We start from the raw sequence: 22,122 nt of genomic DNA, 5'->3' as shown, positions 1-22,122 counted from the left end.
TTTTCTCTCTCTATCTCAGTTTCTCTCTCTCTCTCTCTCTCTCTCTCTCTCTCTCTCTTCCTGTTTATTTACAGGCACAGTTGTGGTGTCAGAAGGAAAGCCATGCCATAACCTTCCGGCACAACCCCCCGGCCCCTGACCAGCTGCCCAATACCCTCCAAGGGCTTAATAGGAGGTTTAAAGAGAGAGAGAGAGAGAGAGAGAGAGAGAAAGACAAAAAGAGAGAGAGAGAGTGTATTTTAATGTGAGTGAGCGTGTGTGTGTGGAACGGTGTGTGTACGTGTTTGTGTGTGTAGGTGTGTGTGTGTAGGTGTGTGTGGAGCAGTGTGTGTAGGTGTGTGTGTAGGTGTGGAGCAGTGTGTGTGTGTAGGTGTGTGTGTGGAACAGTGTGTGTAGGTGTGTGTGTAGGTGTGTGTGTGGAACAGTGTGTGTAGGTGTGTGTGTGTGTAGGTGTGTGTGTGTGTGTGTAGGTGTGTGTGTGTGTAGGTGTGTGTGTGTGGAACAGTGTGTGTAGGTGTGTGTGTGGAACAGTGTGTGTAGGTGTGTGTGTGTGTGTGTGTGTGGAACAGTGTGTGTAGGTGTGTGTGTAGGTGTGTGTGTGGAACAGTGTGTGTAGGTGTGTGTGTGGAACAGTGTGTGTAGGTATGTGTGTATGTGGAACAGTGTGTGTAGGTGTGTGTGTGGAACAGTGTGTGTAGGTGTGTGTGTGGAACAGTGTGTGTAGGTGTGTGTGTGGAACAGTGTGTGTAGGTGTGTGTGTGGAACAGTGTGTGTAGGTGTGTGTGTGGAACAGTGTGTGTGTGGAACAGTGTGTGTAGGTGTGTGGAACAGTGTGTGTGTGGAACAGTGTGTGTAGGTGTGTGTGTGGAACAGTGTGTGTAGGTGTGTGTGTAGGTGTGTGTGTGGAACAGTGTGTGTAGGTGTGTGTGGAACAGTGTGTGTAGGTGTGTGTGGAACAGTGTGTGTAGGTGTGTGTGTAGGTGTGTGTGTAGGTGTGTGTGTGGAACAGTGTGTGTAGGTGTGTGTGTAGGTGTGTGTGTGGAACAGTGTGTATAGGTGTGTGTGTAGGTGTGTGTGTAGGTTCATAACATTCAGTGCATTAATATTCCTCCCCTTCAGAATAATGATGAATGATTACACAGTTTAAACTTTCTCCCTGGACAGCTTCTGCTTTGTTTCTCTGACAGCACCTCTTAGTGTGTGTGTGTGTGTGTGTGTGTGTGTGTATGTGTTGTGTGTGTGTATGCACTATTTGTGGCTGCATAATGTTAGCGCCACCGCTAAAAGCTAAACTCATCTTTCATTAATTCAGTGGAGGTCATTCCTTACACAGCATGGATGGAAAAACACACCACATGTTACTGTGGGATGATGCTGCTGAGGCTTTAGCTCCGCTTCCGTGTCTCCCTTCTCACCCATAACTTGTCCCATGTTTCACATTCAACTTATGTAAACTGTAGATGTGACACATTTACAACACAAATCAGAATAACACTTCCCTTACGTTCGGAGGTTTCAAAGTCAAACACAACGTTATGTAAACTGTAGCCGTCTTACCGTGCTCGTCCAGCAGAATGTTGTCAGGTTTGATGTCTCTGGAAATACACACACACACACACACACACACACACACACACACACACACACACACACACACACACACACACACACACACACACACACACACACACACACACACACACACACACACACAGAGAGAGAGAAACACAGCATCATTAGGGTCACTGACCAGCCCCATCCCCATGACGATGCTGTGTCATTGTTATGACAATCACTACAGTCTCTCTTCACTGGGAAGTTGGAGGGAAAAAACAACACAAAACTTAATGTCATGTCAGGTTACATCCTTAGTTAAAGGGAGGCCTTGCCAAAAAGAACAATATCAACCCATAAGCAACACACACAGAAATGCACAGTGTGTCGAACACAGTAATATCACAACCAATAATGCCCCTGTGTCTTTAAATTGGACTGACAGGAAGTGTGCTTTTCCATCCAAACACAGTTTAAGTCCCAAATAGCTTGCTATTCCCTTTAGTGCACTACTGTTGATGATAGGGCTCTGTAGTGCACTCTACATGGACGGAGTAGGGTGCCATTTGGAACGCAACCTCATTCCGTGGGCCTGATTCTCCAGCCCAGTCCAGAGGACAGTCTGTCAACCAGTCAGTCAGAAGGCGAAGACTAGGGCCTGATTCTCCAGCCCAGGCCAGAGGACAGTCTGTCAACCAGTCAGTCAGAAGGCAAAGACTAGGGCCTGATTCTCCAGCCCGGTCCAGAGGAGAGTCTGTCAGTCAGAAGGCGAAGACTAGGGCCTGATTCTCCAGCCCGGTCCAGAGGAGAGTCTGTCAGTCAGAAGGCGAAGACTAGGGCCTGATTCTCCAGCCCGGTCCAGAGGAGAGTCTGTCAGTCAGAAGGCGAAGACTAGGGCCTGATTCTCCAGCCCGGTCCAGAGGAGAGTCTGTCAGTCAGAAGGCGAAGACTAGGGCCTGATTCTCCAGCCCGGTCCAGAGGAGAGTCTGTCAGTCAGAAGGGGAAGGCTAGCCAGGCCCAAAAAAGGCACACTTTATATTTTTGGTGCATGGGTCTGTGTCTACACTGATCTCCAGCCAACCCATCATTCACTGGATAATTACTTATTTACTTTGAGCAATGGGACAAGGTGGTGTGTGTGTGTGTGTGTGTGTGTGTGTGTGTGTGTGTGTGTGTGTGTGTGTGTGTGTGTGTGTGTGTGTGTGTGTGTGTGTGTGTGTGTGTGTGTGTGTGTGTGTGTGTGTGTGTGTGTGTGTGTGTGTGTGTGTGTGTGTGTGTGTGTGTGTGTGTGTGTGTGTGTGTGTGTGTGTAAGAATCAGCAGGTAGGACCATGGGCACACCTTAGCAACCTGTGCAGAGGGACAAGTGTGGACCAGATCAGACCTTTTTGTATGAGAACCGCAGTGGCGACAGATCACACAGACTTAGAGAGAACCAAAGAACAACTCTACCGTGTTTTTGCTCCATTGTATGATAATCAAATGTGATGTAGACTTTTTCTCATTTCGTTAGGGAACCCTGCTTTGCCTCAATTCTCATTTTCACAAAGCTGCTCAAAATGGTCCTTCTGATCAAACACAGTAGGCCCACTTCATTTTCTCAATTACCCTTAAAGGACTGCAATGAGATTCATAAGATGGCGCTGAAGAGGATGGCTGAAGTTTTACATGCTCCTAACCAATTGTGCTATTTTGTTTGTTTTTTTGCGTTGTTTGTAACTTATTTTTAAACTTATTTTGTACATAATGTTGCTGCTATTTTACCAGCATGTCACATGTGCAACCAGAGGGAAAAAAACTCTAGACCACCTTTACTCCACACACAGAGACGCATACAAAGCTCTACCCTCGCCCTCCATTTGGCAAATCTGACCATAATTCTATCCTCCTAATTCATGTTTACAAGCAAAAACTAAAGCAGGAAGTGCCATTGACTCGCTCAATACGGAAGAGGTCAGATGCTACAGTACAGGACTGCTTTGCTAGCACAGACTGGAATATGTTCCGGGATTCATCCAATGGCATTGAGGAATATACCACCTCAGTCATCGGCTTCATCAATAAGTGCATCGATGACGTCGTCCCCACAGTGACAGTACGTACATATCCCAACCAGAAGCCATGGATTACAGGCAACATCCGCATCGAGCTAAAGGCTAGAGCTGCCGCTTTCAAGGAGCAGGACACTAATCCGGATGCTTATAAGAAATCCCGTTATGCACTCAGACGAACCATCAAACAAGCAAAGCGTCAGTACAGGATTAAGATTGAATCCTACTACACCGGCTCTGACGCTCGTCGGATGTGGCAGGGCTTGAAAACTATTACGGACTACAAAGGGAAACCCAGATGTGAGCTGCCCAGTGACGCGAGCCTACCAGACGAGCTAAATGCCTTTTATGCTCGCTTTGAGGCAAGCAACACTGAAGCATGCACGAGAGCACCAGCTGTTCTGGATGACTGTGTGATAACGCTCTCGGTAGCCGATGTGAGCAAGACCTTTAAACAGGTCCATTTTCACAAAGCTGCGGGGCCTGATGGATTACCAGGACGTGTACTCAAAGCATACTTGGACCAACTGGCAAGTGTCTTCACTGACATTTTCAACCTCTCCCTGACTGAGTCTGTAATACATCCATGTTTCAAGCAGACAACCATAGCCCCTGTGGCCAAGGAAGCAAAGGTAACCTGCCTAAATGATTACCACTCCGCAGCACTCACGTCGGTAGCCATGAAGTGCTTTGAAAGGCTGGTCATGGCTCACATCACCCAGATACCCTAGACCCACTCCAGTTTGCATACTGCCCCAACAGATCCACAGATGACGCAATCTCAATCACACTCCACACTGCCCTTTCCCATCTGGACAAAAGGAACACCTATGTGAAAATGCTGTTCATTGACTACAGCTCAGCGTTCAACACCATAGTGCCCACGAAGCTCATCACTAAGCTAAGGACCCTGGGACTAAACACCTCCCTCTGCAAGTGGATCCTGGACTTCCTGACGGGCCGCCCCCAGCTGGTAAGGGTAGGCAACAACACGTCTGCCACGCTGATCCTCAACACTGGGGCCCCTCAGGGGTGTGTACTTAGTCCCCTCCTGTACTCCCTGTTCACCCACGACTGCGTGGCCAAACACGACTCCAACACCATAATTAAGTTTGCTGCTGACACAACAGTGGTAGGCCTGTGGCTGCATATGTTATCACCACCGCTAACATTATGAGACAGCCTATAGGGAGGAGGTCAGAGAACTGGCAGTGTGGTGCCAGGATAACAACCTCTCCCTCAATGTGAGCAAGACAAAGAGCTGATCATGGACTACAGGAAAAGGCGGGCCAAACAGTCCCCCATTAACATCGACGGGGCTGTAGTGGAGCGGGTCGAGAGTTTCATGTTCCTTAGTGTCCACATCACCAACGAACTATCATGGTCCAAACACACCAAGACAGTCGTGAAGAGGGCACAACAAAAACTTTTCCCCTAAGGAGGCTGAAAAGATTTACAGCTGCACCATCGAGAGCATCCTGACCGGTTGCATCACCGCCTGGTATGGCAACTGCTCGGCGTCTGACCGTAAGGCGCTACAGAGGGTAATGCGTACGGCCCAGTACATCACTGGGGCCAAGCTTCCTGCCATCCAGGACCTATATAATAGGCGGTGTCAGAGGAAAGCCCATAAAATTGTCAAAGACTCCAGTCACACAAGTCCTAGACTGTTTTCTCAGCTACCGCACAGCAAGTGGTACCGGAGCCATGTCTAGGACCAAAAGGCTCCTTAACAGCTTCCATAAGCCATAAGACTGCTGAACAATTAATTAAATGGCCACTGGACTATTACAGTGACCCCCCCCCCCCTCCATTTGTTTTGTACACTGCTGCTTCTCGCTGTTTATTATTTATGCCTAGTCACTATGCCTAGTCACTCAGGAGGAGCTGATTCCACAGTGTCTCAGGAGGAGCTGATTCCACGGTGTCTCAGGAGGAGCTGATTCCACGGTGTCTCAGGAGGAGCTGATTCCACGGTGTCTCAGGAGGAGCTGATTCCACGGTGTCTCAGGAGGAGCTGATTCCATGGTGTCTCAGGAGGAGCTGATTCCATGGTGTCTCAGGAGGAGTAGGATATGCAAAAAACACATGTCCATTTCACAACACACTGTACATGTGTGAAACAGGACAAATATAAGCACCCGCTAACTGACCTTTGACATATCACATCTGGCCATATGTGTCCAGGGCCTAGGAGACAGCTGACGACATACAGTACATTACTGTATGATCATCATAACACTGGATCAGCTGAACGTCTAGAGTCTAGATCAAACAGCAGGCTAGTAGCAGCAGCACCTGTCAGGGGGGATCATATCCATGAACCTTAGGAGCCTCATTAGTTCTGACTGCCCTATCAGAGGACAGGGTTGATTAGCATATCAAAGGGTGCCTGCGGCAGCAGGTGGGTGGGGTAGGGTGGCTGGCACCACCCTCATTACAGGGGCATCAGTGTACCCAGCCCGGGGCCCGGATGGGGGTTAAAAAGGTCAGTTGTGTTGTGCTTAATTAGCTGACATTTCCCTCAAAGGAGGCAGATGGAAAGGTATTTTATCTTTAAAGGCCATGGCAGCCATTGTGGAGCAACAGGACAGGGGATGCTACAGCGTCACTCAACAGCCTGCTGATGATTATAGGTGTGACTGTGAGAGCCAGAGCCAGTCACGACACAGCCCTGCTGATGATTATAGGTGTGACTGTGAGAGCCAGAGCCAGTCACGACACAGCCCTGCTGATGATTATAGGTGTGACTGTGAGAGCCAGAGCCAGTCACGACACAGCCCTGCTGATGATTATAGGTGTGACTGTGAGAGCCAGAGCCAGTCACGACACAGCCCTGCTGATGATTATAGGTGTGACTGTGAGAGCCAGAGCCAGTCACGACACAGCCCTGCTGATGATTATAGGTGTGACTGTGAGAGCCAGAGCCAGTCACGACACAGCCCTGCTGATGATTATAGGTGTGACTGTGAGAGCCAGAGCCAGTCACGACACAGCCCTGCTGATGATTATAGGTGTGACTGTGAGAGCCAGAGCCAGTCACGACACAGCCCTGCTGATGATTATAGGTGTGACTGTGAGAGCCAGAGCCAGTCACGACACAGCCCTGCTGATGATTATAGGTGTGACTGTAAGAGCCAGAGCCAGTCACGACACAGCCCTGCTGATGATTATAGGTGTGACTGTAAGAGCCAGAGCCAGTCACGACACAGCCCTGCTGTCACCCAGACAACGGCCTTTTCTAGATATGCAAACACTGGGGTTTTATCACCTGTTCAATAAAAACCCACCGTTTATTGTTCTGCATTTTCTATTCAGATGAATAACAAGCACCCTGCCTGCGTATTTCTAGGACGAAAGCCCAGAGCGATGTCTGACCATAATTACCCAGTCACAGAGTATGAATTATGGGGGGCCCAGGGGGGTCTCAGAACCCCCGAATGAAACAACGAGTGCAAGAAAGTCTAACTTTGGAATTGAACCCTTCTCCTATTTGTTTCAAATGTGCACTGCTACAGTGGTAAATAAATTAAATTAAAAGCTTATTTCAAATGAAACGAACACCCCCACCTCTGTGTCATGGTTCAAAAAAAGTTGTCTATGTGGCTGCATTTGTCATCCTGGGACAGTCCCGTATCTCAGCCCATATTCAGGTGTCCCAACTTTTCTTTCTACAAAGTTGGTTGTTTTGTCAGCAATTCAGGCTTCAAGAGTGTAAACCCAATGACAATCGCTGAATGTCATTACACTATTAATGGATGCTGGAATTAGTGGACAAACGTGCAGGTAGCCACATTTTTTAAGTGGTTTGTTTGACAATAAGATGATTGTGTTCATGCCTAATTAAAAGAACACAACCATCTTATTGTCAAACAAACCACTTCAGAAATGTGGCTACCTGCACGTTTGTCCACTAATTATTAGGCCCATAAAACATTTTATCTTCGCATGTGCACATAGGCGGTCCTGTGAATTTCATGCTATAATTCGCTCTCTGCCCAGGCGATTACCTTGGCCGCGCTCCTCGTTCATAGACTTATATCAGTAGAAGATTTGTGATGATAGCATGTGCTGGAGTTGAACAATTCTGGTGTTTAGACCGAGCCTGGTTCCAGATCAGTAGGTATGATGGCAGATACTGAATGACAATGACAGTGAGAGGGTTTAAATAAAGCACACGCGGATCTGGGACCAGAATAGTTTAGACCCAAATTGTCTCCCTCTCCTTCAGTGTTGTTGGCCTGTGTCTGCCCACTCATTACTGGTGTAGCTAGAAGCCTAATCACAATCACCTAAACTGGTCAGTCCCCTCTCCCTGGGAGTTGTAATGGCATGGGCTGACCAGCTATATTAATTTCCATATTTTCAGTGTGACAGCTGCGCACTGGGCCCTCATCTCGCACTACAAATTCATTAGGACTGTAATATTCTGTAATACTGTAATATTCCAGCAATTAGAGATGAGAAACAGATGGCCTGATGTATCGACAGCCAGCTGACTGAGGGACTATTCAAGGGCCTGATGTATCGACAGCCATCTGTCTGTGGGGCTATTCAAGGGCCTGATGTATCGACAGCCAGTTGACTGAGGGACTATTCAAGGGGCTGATGTATCGACAGCCAGTTGACTGAGGGACTATTCAAGGGCCTGATGTATCGACATCCAGTTGACTGAGGGACTATTCAAGGGCCTGATGTGTCGACAGCCAGTTGACTGAGGGACTATTCAAGGGCCTGATGTATCGACATCCAGTTGACTGAGGGACTACTCAAGGGCCTGATGTATCGACAGCCAGTTGACTGAGGGACTATTCAAGGGCCTGATGTATCGACAGCCAGTTGGCTGAGGGACTATTCAAGGGCCTGATGTATCGACAGCCAGTTGACTGAGGGACTATTCAAGGGCCTGATGTATCGACAGCCAGTTGACTGAGGGACTATTCAAGGGCCTGATGTATCGACAGCCAGTTGACTGAGGGACTACTCAAGGGCCTGATGTATCGACAGCCAGTTGACTGAGGGACTATTCAAGGGCCTGATGTATCGACAGCCAGTTGACTGAGGGACTATTCAAGGGCCTGATGTATCGACAGCCAGTTGACTGAGGGACTATTCAAGGGCCTGATGTATCGACAGCCAGTTGACTGAGGGACTATTCAAGGGCCTGATGTATCGACAGCCAGTTGGCTGAGGGACTATTCAAGGTGTCACGTCAACTGCCATAAAACTGCCCACTTTTAACAGCACACTTTATGGAGGCGCTGCCATATGGCCTCTCATATGTCAAAACATTTTTTGCACCTCATTCTCCATCTCTCTTCCTCTCTCTCCGTTTCTCTCCCTCCTCATTTCTCTTTCTCCATCTTGCTCACATTTTATCTCTCTCCAATGCTATCTTTCTCTCTCTCTACCTCATTCTCTATCTCTCTTCCTCTCTCTCCATTTCTCTCCCTCCTCATTTCTCTTTCTCCATCTCGCTCACATTTTCTCTCTCTCTCTCTCTCTCTCTCTCTCTCTCTCTCTCTCTCTCTCTCTCTCTCTCTCTCTCTCTGTCCATCTCTCTTCACTTTCTCTTGCTCTCTTTCATATTTCTGGAGCTTGCGGAGGCAGTGTTTGAAAAGTGTGCGTTGTGATTACAAATGTGGTATATAGTGTATATTCCCATTGATTGAAACTACAATGCATTCGGAAAGTATTCAGACCCCTTCACTTTTCCACATTCTGTCACGTTACAGCCTTATTCTAAAATGTAAAAAAAAAAAAAATGATCCTCATCAATCTACACACAATACCCCATAATGATGAAGAAAAGTTTTTAGAAATGTTTGCTAATTTATATATATATATATATATATAAAAACTGAAATATTCCATTTACATAACTATTCAGACCCTTTACTCAGTACTTTGTTGAAGCATCTTTGGCAGCGATTACAACCTCGAGTCTTCTTGGGTATGACGCTACAAGCTTGGCACACCTTTATTTGGGGAGTTTCTCCCAATCTTCTCTGCAGATCCTCTCAAGCTCTGTCAGGTTGGATGGGGAGCATCGCTGCACAGCTATTTTCAGGTACCTCCAGAGATGTTCGATCGGGTTCAAGTCCGGGCTCTGGCTGGGCCACTCAAGAACATTCAGAGACTTGTCCCGAAGTCACTCCTGCATTTTCTTGGCTGTGTGCTTAGAGTCATTGTCCTGTTGGAAGGTGAACCTTCACCCTAGTCTGAGGTCCTGAGCGCTCTGGAGCAGATTTTCATCAAGGATCTCTGTGCTCCGTTCATCTTTCCCTCAACCCTGATTAGTCTCCTAGTCCCTGCATGTTGCGTTTATATTATTTGTGTTCAGTATAAGAGCATCTTGTCTGCTAAATGAACAAAACAATGCTATGCCATTGAACAGCCGCAGCCTTATACAAGCAAGAACAACTTCTGAGGTTACTGATTTTTTGAAGATTGTGTTCCACAATATAATAACCAGTTGATATTATGGTTTAAATAAATTCATCTTAAATTGGACTTGTTTTTTTATTGACTGAATATTTATGGGGCAACTGAGCAATTAGGATTTGTTATGATAAATTAGAAATTGTTATCAGTAATGGTTATGATAAATTAGGAATCGTTATCTGTAATGGTTATGATACATTAGGAATTGTTATCAGTAATGGTTATGATAAATTAGGATTTGTTATCAGTAATGGTTATGATAAATTAGGAATTGTTATCAGTAATGGTTATGATAAATTAGGAATTGTTGCGCACTGTTGGCATATAGATAAATGCGCACATATTTCTCCGGGGAACAGTCAAAACATGTTAAATGCCCTTTGTGCCATTTGGGATGGACCTTTGTTGTGTTCTTCCCGTCCTGAGTGAGGCTCATTAGTGATTCTGCCAAGGCAGCGATGGAAGGGTGGTGTTGAAGGGCAGTGCAACTGATCCGCCTGCTTTTCTCTCGCTTGACTAGTCCAACAACCTATTACCTGGATCTAATGATCTCATTACACCAGCTATCAGGATGAGAAGGGTAACCAGAACCTGCACCCGGTCAACTGATACCCCTCTGATACAGGGAAACAGATGACAGCTGGGACTGACCCCAAATACCTTAAATTGCTCTTTTGTGCTCCACCACACACAGGTCAGATCAGCCTGGAGGGGGGTTGGGAGGGTCAATCGTACACCTGCCTTGATGATAAGTCACCCTCAAACTCACACATGACACACACAAACACGGACACACACTGCTTGGGTCCATTGGGCTGTTGCGTTTTGCAGCATCATCTGTGTACACAGCCCACTCCTAATGAGGACTGCTTTGATGACTCATTCACTATTGTGGAAGGCTAGTACACAGACAGCACAGACAGCACAGACAGCACCACAGACAGCACATACAGCCACCAGGCCTTAGGGGATGCTCTGCCCCATGATGTCCCAGAGCAGGCAGCACAGAGACAGAGCACCAGTCATCCAGCACTCAGCAGCAGCCAGCTGGCCACGCCCACCAGCCAAGAGAGGAATCAGCAGACTGACAGACAGTAGAAGCTTTGAACGTGGAGGGAAACCTCAACTAGCCACAGGAAGCAACTTACAGCTAACACTAACCGTCTCAATCCCAATAGCAGGGTTAAAGCTGAAGCAGAGCTTTCATTCCCTTGACTTTGATCAGTGAAATAAGACTAATGATAACAACAGCTCTGTCACAGGCGGAGTGGCCGAGTGGAGGAGATTGATGCTACACTATTTCTTATTCATAGACACAATGCTTGAATTTCACTGCCTGACGAGTACGTGTTCAGCTGGCTCCCGTCTAATCTCGTCCGGTTTGAGTCAGTTGGTCTTTGGAGAGCGCCTGTTTGAACATGGCATTCTGAGGCACGGCTTACTGAATCCCAATTATTACTGATGAATTATTTACTAACTCAAGCTCAGGGAGAACGCTCAAAGTTCACCAAATGTGGACGCTCCTGTAAGCCAGTACACTGCAATACACAAGCAGGTAATTCTAGATCTTTTAGGGTAGACTAGAGGGAAAATATCTTGTCGTGCTCCCAGTAAACAAATGTTCACAAATCCACTGTTGTGAGTTTAAAGGATGTTTAATGTACCTTCTAAGGCCGTGCTATACCTGCCTCCCCATCTGAAACATGAAAACATACAGTCTCCTCCTGTTGTGAAATATGCAGACTATAAATACAGAACACTTAACTTTTCATTTGGAACAAAACAGCTTTCCCACCTGGCAAAAAGTGGTTGAATCAACAGTGTTTCCACGTCATTTCAACCAAAACATGATATGTGATGACGTTGAATCGACGTGGAAAACTGATTGGATTTCATCAACGTCAGGGAATTAGTCTTCTTTTCACCCAACTTTGAATCTAAATCCAAAGACATGGTGAAATGTTTTGTTGATTTCATGTTGAATTGACATTTTGACATTGAATTGACACAACTCAACGAGATGTAAATGAAAACTAGATGGATGTTTGTTTGTTTGTTGAACGGATGTTTGTGCCCAGCGGGTTACTTCTTCACAGAACCATCACTCTCAGGCGCCATCATACTATGGGATGAGAACGTGTTGACAAACGTCAGCTGTTCATCTTCCTTTAACAAACGAGTTTGAGCAGCAGAGAAATATTGTGTCTGGGCTCTGGGTGAAGCCAAGCCCGGGACACAGAGAGCCCTGATAGAGCTGTGTTTGAGCAGCAGAGAGATAATGTGTATGGTCTGGGTGTTGCTGAAGCCAAGCCAAGCCAGGGACACAGAGAGCGTTGATAGAGCTGTGCGGAGATTGATGATGAAACAGCACATTTGGAGAAACAATGTCTGGTCAGTGTCACATCACACAGGGAACCAGAAAGACACACTGTGCCAATTTGAGGCTGTGCTGCGCAGAGCACATCCGAGCTGAACAAAGCTTAGCTGGGCTGAGTTGAGCAGCTGAAAAATCCAGCTCTCATCAGAGTGTAAAGGAAAGATCTACACTTACAAAAACCAAACCAGGCTGAAAGACAGCGACAACGCTCTCCAAGAGCATCAGAACAACAGACATCCACATGATGCAACAGGCGTAGAAAAATTACATTTGGATATGCAACAAAATTGGAGAAATTCAGAGAACAGATACACACTCCCCCCATGTGATCACCTCCCTGGTGAGATCAGCCAGGGGTGTTGGAAATAAACACCAGAGAACAGCTGTGGCTTACTATGCTTCATTTGATAGCAATCTGAATAAACATAGAGCCAGCCTTGAAAGACATTCTACATGGAATGACTTACAAAAGAGATAGTGAGACTGGACTCAAATGTGATTACGCATTCAGTGCTGTTGCCTTTAGGTGCAGAATTGAGGCTTCACAATCACATTTGTCCCTCTGACTGTATCTTTCCTCTAAACATAGCCTGGATGTGTCTGTAGCTTCACTGTGAGAGCCAGAGGGCATCTCTACAGCTCGTCTGCCTCTGTGTAAAGCAGGAGGCGGCTCTTTCTCTCCTAGAGCTCAGAGCACAGCCTTGTTCATAGCCATGCTCTACTTTCACAGTCTGTTGAATGGAGAGCAGCACTGCAACACCATATAACTGTGGCTAATAATTCAAACTGAGAACATAAAAACAATAGATAGCTCCAGTCTCTGTGGCAGCAGTCTCTGTGGCAGCAGTCTCTATGGCAGCAGTCTCTGTGGCAGCAGTCTCTGTGGCAGCAGTCTCTGTGGCAGCAGTCTCTATGGCACTTCTGTTTTTAGTTTAGAAGCTCCACAGCAAGCAAACATCTAACCTTTTTCCAGACGCAATATGATTTCTGATGTCAAAACAGATAATTTCCCAGCTATCACATTCTGAGAACCATATATTTACTGAGCTCCAGAAGAAGAAAAAAAGGCTACCCACTGTCTTAGTCTGAAGCAATGGACAACCGGGTGCATATTCCAAAATCTGTCAAATGCTATCTTATCTCATGTAAGGACATAATCTGTAATCTTTGTGCAACACACACCCCGAGACCAAGCATCTACTCTACATCACCATCTCCACACTATAGTTAGTTATGGGAGACTGAGGTTCCATCATGTTCTATAGACCACTACTCAACAACCCAACAGGAAGTTACTTCAGTATAAAATTAGAAATCCTATTGATAAGTTAAAATCATTTGGTAACAAAGACTGTGTTTACACAGGCAGCCCAATTCTGATATTTTTTCCACTCATTGGTCTTTTGACCAATCACATCAGATCTTTCCACATCAGATCTTTACAGAGCTGATCTGATTGGTCAAATGACCACTTAGTGAAGAAAATATCAGAATTGTTCTGCCTGTGTAAACACAACCTAAGTGAACTGAGAAACACCTGAAGGGGACAGGGCTCACATAATGTGTTTCTCAGTTCACTTATTGTAGGTTGCGTTTACACAGGTAGACCAATTCTGAGATTTTTTTTTCACTAAGTGGTCTTTTGACCAATCACTGTTGATCAAAGTGCAGAAGCTACAGAAATGAGTGATCAATAACACCACAGCTCCACCACTTCCCTTCCTACAGGTCCTGGCCTGTGGTGATAATGCTTCCGGCTTCAGTCACATCTATACTGCTCCCCACGTCCACCCTTTTTAATACCACTTGCTTGTCTTCCCCTCTGATTCCAACCATCTAAATTAAGCTGCTGTGGGGACTGGGGAGTGAGTCAATAACACCACAGCTCTACCACTTCCCTTCTCACACCTCACACCTCCAATCCCTTTTTCCACTTGTGTTGTTTGGAGGGGATCGTCCCTGAAGATGCCACTAATTGAGATGCGACTTAGTGTTAATAATTGAAAACCCCATGAGAAGGTACTGACAAAACAGGCCTTGGTGCTTTGCTACCCTGATGACAATAGAGGCACAGTACTCCATGTATCTATTGTGAAAAGGTAAAACTGGTCTTGGGGTAATTCATATTATTCTGTAGGTAAATCTGTGACATTCCATTTAGTATGATATATTACAGTATGTTTGGTTACATAATGAATGGAATAGTGATTGTACAATATCATATGAATTATAGGACGTATAGTATCATGTATCTTACTCGGTCGTACAATAGCATACGAATTGGATGATGGTCCTTATCTTGGTAGATGCATAGTATTATACGTCTTTCTCTGAGACCAGGTTGCTTATTGCGCAGTAACAACAAAGGAGAATTATGGGGAGAATTTACATTGGCGTTTACGGGAACTATAACGACAAAAGTTAGGATAATTTATGTAGCAGGTTAAGTGAAATGGGTTAAATTTAGAATACGGGTTAGCTGAAATGCTACAGTTGTCACCGACGAGACTCGAACACGCAACTTTTGGATTGCTAGAAGGTCGGGATTACGCATACCCATCCTCCCCGACCAACCTCCCTACTTTCGTTTCCGTCTAGCAGGGATGGGCAACTTTGAAGGGGGTGGGGCCACCTTCCGAGCAAAACATTTTAGTTGTCACGACCGTCGTCTAGGTGGAAATGACCGGACCAAGGTGCAGCGAGGTGAGCGTACATTTTCCTTTATTTATGTAAATGTCGCCAACAAAACAAGAAACAAAGAAACGACCGTGAAGCTTACTAGGGCTATAGTGCCACTAACAGAAGATAACTACCCACAAAATACAAAGGAAAAAAGGCTGCCTAAGTATGATTCCCAATCAGAGACAACGATAGACAGCTGTCCCTGATTGAGAACCATACCTGGCCAAAACATAGAAATATAACACATAGAATGCCCACCCTAATCACACCCTGGCCTATCCAAAATAGAGACTAAAACCCTCTCTATGGCCAGGGCATGACAGTAGTGGCCTACTTCTTGACAGCAGAGAGAAAAAATTGAAGTTTTGGAGTTCATTTCCTGTAATTCCACACATTTTGTCATGGGGCATAGAGAAAATACTGCAGTGTTAAAGCAAGTTTTCTGCAAAGCTAAACATTTTGACATGGGGCAGAGAAAATATTAAAAAATGGTATAATTAATTTCATGCAATTCTACTCACATTGCCATGGGATGGAGAGAAAAATTTGCAGTTTTAATAGGCCATTTCCTGTAATTCTGCACATTGTGCCATAGGGTGGAGAGAAATGTTTGCAATTTTATAACAAAAATTCATGCAATTCTTGTCACATGGGATGACGCTGGAGGGACGAAGCAGGTACCGGGAGTCAAACATTTAATATGGAACGGACATGGAACGAGACAGGAACAGCGTCAGCTCAAGGGTAACAAAGACAAAAAACAATTAATGCAGCAGCGGGGAACAAAGCAAGGGAACTGACAAATATAGGGGAGGAAATAAACAGATGAGTGAGTCCAGGTGAGTCCAATATCGCTAGGGCGTGTGACGAGGGAAGGCAGGTGTGCTCAGTGGATGGAAGGTGTACGTGATGCAGGGCAACCTGGCGCCCTCAAGCGCCAGGGGGGGAAGAGCGGGAGCAGATGTAACAGTATACCCCCCTCTTGGGGCACCACCCGGCGTCCCACCCTGGCGAACCGGCCGAGACATGGGCGCTGGGCAAGCCAGTTGGGGCATGGGAGCCCAACGAGCCGGCAGGAGCGTGAGAGCCTGGCGAGCCGGCTGAGGCATGGAAGCCACACAATCCGACTGAGGCAAGACGCCTGTCGATCCTGCTGCAGCGAGGGAGCCCGATGATCCGGTGGAGAGTGACGTGGGATGGGAAGCCGCTGAGCCAACCGAGGCAAGGAAACCTCTCGAGCCAGCCTGGGCGTGAAAGCTCGACGGGCTGGTTTAGGCACCCCCTAAGACCCCTTTCGGCCTTTTTTAGGAAATTGATCCGCGTTGGCCGCCAGTTGCCCATCCCTGGTCTAAAGTAACTAGACTAGACCATTAGTAGGGGTTATATGTCTTGAAGGTGCTCAGAAATACGTAAAATATGTTTTGTTTGGCTCTGAGGACAGGCTGTATCAGTGTATGATTGCAATGTCGTCATCAACATTGTCATTATGAATCATCAGTCATGAGTCATAGGATTCTGTATACTGGATAGAGATTCTGCTCAAGGCCAGGGTATCATCAGCAGATACATGCACAAACATACACACACCCGCACGCACACACCAACAACACAAGTGCACACACACTGAATATGTGCACCCACTCAGAGTGCTACAGTGATCACACAGCCTCCCAATCAAATTATCTATTCAATTTACATACAGATGAGATGAACATTTGAATACCAGCCTCTTCCTTTCCCCGTAATAAATGCAGATTGAAAGCGGTTGATTTAATCTAAACATCCCCCAAACACCTGCTTATCTATGGGGATGTTTTTTTGTTGGAATGGAATGACAGAAATATAAAATATTCCCATTGAATCGATTAATGAGGAATGTATTGAGAAATGACAAATCCGATCTACAGGTAACTGCCAAAATAAAGGAAACACTTGAGTAAATGAGGGATACAAAGTATATTGAAAGCAGCTGCTTCCACACAGGTGTGGTTCCTAAGTTAATTAAGAAATGAAGATCCCATCATGCTTAGGGTCATGCATAAAAACGCCCAGTTGCCCACTATTTTGGCTACCATGGGTAGAAGAAGAGATCTCAGTGACTTTGAAAGAGGGGTCTCAAATGTGCATTGTGGGTTTAAAGGGTGTGTGTGTGTCACTGGAGGTAGGTGGCACTTTAATTGGGGAGGACTGGCACGTGGTAATGGCTGGAGATTAATAAGTGGAAAGGTATCAACAACATCAAAAACATGGTTTCCATTCACTCCTTTCCAGCCATTATTATGAGCCGTCCTCCCCTCAGCAGCCTCCACTGGTGTGTGTGTCTCAGTCACCAGATCTCAACCCAACTGAACACTTATGGGAGACAGCATTTTCCACCTCCATCAACAAAACACCAAATGATGGAATTTCTTATGGAACAATGGTGTCCCATCCCTCCAGTAGAGTTCAAGACACTTGTAGAATCTATGCCAAGGCTCATTGAAGCTGTTCTGGTGGCTTGTGGTGGCCCAACGCCCTATTAAGACACTATGTTGGTGTTTCCTTTATTTTGGCAGTTACCTGCATTTGCTCACAGCGGTTTCAGCATGGATAGATATAAAAGCAGTAAGTCCTCCTACTAAATGATGTAATTTGTTATCCTGCATGTAATTAATTAGCACTCTGGAACCCTGAAGCCTCCCATTTGTCCAGGTCTGAAAAGGCCTTTCTCCATAATTATCATGCTGTTGCTCTGCACAGAGGTGGAGGGCGATCATCCAACCTGAGGAAGGTCTCCGCCTGGCATGTGTGTGGCATGTTACGTGTATCTTGACTTATCATCAAGTCAACCCCTCTCTCTCTCCAGGCTGATCTGATCTGTGTGTGGTGGCTCACACCAAAGTACAATCAAAGGTCTTTCAGGTCAGTCCAATTTGTCACAATGAATGACAGGATAGTCAAATTCTTTGACAGTTACGTAAAATAATTTGAGTGATGCTTTTGGGTGGTAGCCGTCTCTGTATGTTGGCTTGTTGACAGTGCATGTCTGAAGCTTTGGCATGGCAGCACATACTTGTGTGCATTCCAACATTGAATAAGGTATCTATGTTTCTGGGCCTATAGATGGAGATTGAACATTGAAGGGACATTGGAGGAGAGTACGTCCTCTAAGGGCTGTGGCAACTGTGAGTACCGGTCAGCTCTGATCTGTCTCTCTTAGCTGTAGATGACAATGACGTGATGATGAAGAGGAGGGAGGTTTCTCTCTCACTCACCTGTGGATGATGCGTTTGCTGCGGAGGTAGCCCAGCGCCAGGGCGATCTCACAGATGTACAGCTTGACAGTGTTCTCTGAGAAGTGAACATTCTGCTGGAGGTGATAGCGTAGGTCTCCTCCCAGCAACAGGTCCACTACCATGAACATGTCCTCCTCGTCTTGGAATGAGTACCTACAGGAGAGGAGGGGGAGGGAGGAGGGGGAGGGGTGGGAGGTGGTGGAGGGCATGGATAAGGAAGAGGTGGAGGAGGAGGGAGAGGAGGAGGTGGTTGAGAAGTAAGAGGTGGAGGAGGAGGTTGTGGTGGAGGAAGAGGAGGAGGAGGAGGAGGGGGAGGGGGAGGAGGTTAAAAGGATGTGGAGGAGGAGGAGGTTGTGGAGAAGGAGGAGGACGAGGGGAAGGGGGAGGAGGTTAAAAGGATGTGGAGGAGGAGGAGGAGGTTGTGGAGGAGGAGGAGGAGGAGGAGGGGGAGGGGGAGGGGGAGGGAGAGGGGGAGGAGGTTTAAAGGATGTGGAGGAGGAGGAGGAGGAGGAGGAGGAGGAGGAGGAGGAGGAGGAGGTTGAGGAGGAGGAGGAGGACGGGGAGGGGGAGGAGGTTAAAAAGGATGTGGAGGAGGTGAAGTAAGATATGGAAGTTGTGGAGGAGGAGGAGGAGGAGGAGGAGGAGGTGAAAGAGAAAAGAAGAAGAACATTTTCAGCCTATGACATAGCATTATATTTATTCAACACAATTACCTTGGTTGCCAATATCCAAGAGGTGAAGGAGTTCTATTCACATTCAGTGTGAGGCTTGTAATGAAAGAGGAGAGTGAAAGTTTCTCAGTCAACCATCACAAAGGTCTTCAAGGCTCACAGATGGCAAAAGAATATCGCTTATGAAACATACAGTGCCGGCGGGCTTACACCACTCATTATTCTAGGCACAAATTAATTCCCAGAAAAGGCAATTCATTAGTGGCTAGCGATGGAAACACCACTTCAACACACTCTGGTTGGTCCGTTCCATCCAAAGTAAAAGGCCTGTCAGGTGTGTGCAGTCTGAGCCCATCCACTCATCCATCCATCCATCCATCCATCCATCCATCCATCCATCCATCCATCCATCCATCCATCCATCCATCCATCCATCCATCCATCCATCCATCCATCCATCCATCCATCCATCCATCCATCCATCCATCCATCCATCCATCCATCCTTCCACCCACCCATCCACCATCCATCTTTCCACCCACCCACACATCAGCACCGAGCCCATTCCACTCCCATTTGAGAAGCCATTCCACTATTCTCCATTGATGATCCACTGGGATCTGTACTTTCTAATGAGTCTATGGCATTGTAAAATAATTAGAGCGAAAACTATTTCACTCAAGCCTTCTCTTGCTTACCTAGCCTTGAGCATTCCTCCAAGAAAATATACACAGACCAGACGCAACTTTACAACATTTTATTCCTCACATGCTTCGTAAACAACAGGTGTGGACTAACATTGAAATGCTTACTTACTTCCCAACAATGCAGAGAGAAAGAAAATAGAGAAATAATAGAAAAGTAAAACATGTAATAATACAAGTAATAATAGATACACAATGTGTAATGATAACTAGGCTATATACAAGGGGTACCAGTACCAAGTCAATTAGTAGTAATAACTAGGCTATATACTAGAGGTAGCAGTACCGAGTCGATGTGCAGGGGTACGAGGTAATCGAGGTAGATATGTAAATATAACTAGGAATTAAGTGAAAGACTGTAAACAGTAGCAGCAGCGTATGTGATGAGACAAAAAAGTTTGTGCACAAAGGGTCAATGTAGATAGTCTGTGTAGCTATTATTGTTAACTATTTAACTAACTATTTAGCAGTCTCATGGCTTTGGGTAGAAGCTGTTCAGGGTCAGAATTATGACATGGCTTGTCAGCCTCCGGAGGGGGAAGAGGCATTGTCGTGTTGTCGGTGATCAGGCCTTCCACTGTCGTGTTGTCGGTGATCAGGCCTACCACTGTCGTGTTGTCGGTGATCAGGCCTACCACTGTCGTGTTGTCGGTGATCAGGCCTACCACTGTCGTGTTGTCGGTGATCAGGCCTACCACTGTCGTGTTGTCGGTGATCAGGCCTACCACTGTCGTGTTGTCGGTGATCAGGCCTACCACTGTCGTGTTGTCGGTGATCAGGCCTACCACTGTCGTGTTGTCGGTGATCAGGCCTAGCACTGTCGTGTTGTCGGTGATCAGGCCTAGCACTGTCGTGTTGTCGGTGATCAGGCCTACCACTGTCGTGTTGTCGGTGATCAGGCCTAGCACTGTCGTGTTGTCGGTGATCAGGCCTACCACTGTCGTGTTGTCGGTGATCAGGCCTAGCACTGTCGTGTTGTCGGTGATCAGGCCTACCACTGTCGTGTTGTCGGCAAACTTAATGACGGTATCAGAGTTGTGTGTGGCCATGCAGTCGTGGGTGAACAGAGAGTACTGGATGTGACTAAGCACACACTCCTGAGGTGCCCCTGTTTTGAGGGTCAGCGTGACAGATGTGTTGTTGCCTACCCTCACCCTCACCGCCAATAGGCCGTTTGGTTCTAGAGAAGTTTCCTACCTAAAGGTTCTGAGTTCAGTGCAGTAATTTACTTCAGAAATCCATACATTCTACTGTTACATGTCAAAGAAAGTGAACGGTGTATTTGTGCATCCATGCCTTCGCTTTCTCCATGAATAAGACCAATCATGGGCTGGCATTCAACTAAACAGTAGTAAGGTTGTCTGCGGACGACCTTCCTCCCCCAAGGCCCCACTTCAATTAAAGGGAGTTGGTGCTTTATCCTTTGAATGGGTATTGATTGAACAGACTCCAGCGTGTCTACATACGACTCAGTTGATGCTGAGGCAACTTGAAGCATAATTGACTTTAGGGCCGTAGAGGGTATCTGTGAAGCCCCTAGCCAACCCTTAGTGCAGGATGGAAGGGGGCTTGTTGCAGTTGAAGGACAACATGTCAATGACTTCAGAACCAGAGAGGGTATCTGTAAAAAATAAAACTTCCCACCCTAATTGATTTGATTTGATTTAAGTGCAGCACGGAGGGGGGTTTGCTTCCTTCCGAGAAAAGTCACGTCCCTGTCCTCTCCACAGAGGCTCAGGTAGAATGACTTTGTCGGTGTCTGGTCTGTCACAGTTTTGTATAGACATTACAGAGCTGCAGATTGGCTGTCTGACATCATTCCCTCAGGGGGCACTGCTATAGTGTATTTCTACTCTAAGATGCATAGATTTTTGAAAGAAAGGCTCAGCGAAGTGATTTGCCAGCGAAGCCTTGTGCCTTATGGGGAAGGAAGGGGTGTAAATTCAGCGGAGAGCATCAGAAAAATCTGCACAATAGAGCAGATTAATGGCCTCCTCTCCTGACAAACATATTTTTAGAAACGAGAAAAGGAAAGAAGGTGCCGCCCACTAATCAGTGTATGATGCGTCTGAATGGCCAGGAGAGTCCTGTTCCCCATATATCACACAGACAGACAGAGGAGAATAAGTTAGGCCCAAAGACGACAGTGTCACAGTGGGGGTGGGGCCTCTGCAAATCTGCACTTTAAAACTTCAAGAGATCCATTGTGAGATGTAGAAGTACCTCTGAAGAGACAGTCTAGTATTTTGGGGAGCTATGGGATAGTTTGACTGAGCCACCGAGGGAAGCCGAAGCACCTGAGATGAGATCAAACACATGTAACATCACATTAACATCACATCTACTCTCTCTCACCGACAGCTTG

The 22,122-nt window shown here is 46.4% G+C and overlaps 1 protein-coding gene across 1 annotated transcript in view; it reads right to left on the bottom strand.

Annotated features, from left to right (window-relative positions):
* Positions 1 to 22,122, bottom strand: part of LOC120056765 (serine/threonine-protein kinase 32A-like) — a 74,627-nt gene that overhangs the window by 32,993 nt on the left and 19,512 nt on the right. Inside the window, exons 4-5 of the mRNA XM_039004973.1 lie at positions 18,362 to 18,535; positions 1,558 to 1,595 (exon numbers count right to left, since the gene is read on the bottom strand). Coding sequence (XP_038860901.1) covers positions 1,558 to 1,595; positions 18,362 to 18,535 — 212 coding nt within the window. The remainder of the gene's footprint in view (positions 1 to 1,557; positions 1,596 to 18,361; positions 18,536 to 22,122) is intronic.

This window comes from Salvelinus namaycush, chromosome 12 (assembly GCF_016432855.1).
Source record: "Salvelinus namaycush isolate Seneca chromosome 12, SaNama_1.0, whole genome shotgun sequence".
NCBI lineage: Eukaryota > Metazoa > Chordata > Actinopteri > Salmoniformes > Salmonidae > Salvelinus > Salvelinus namaycush.
Note: the sequence above shows the minus strand (reverse complement) of the source record. Positions and strands in the feature narration are given on the sequence as shown.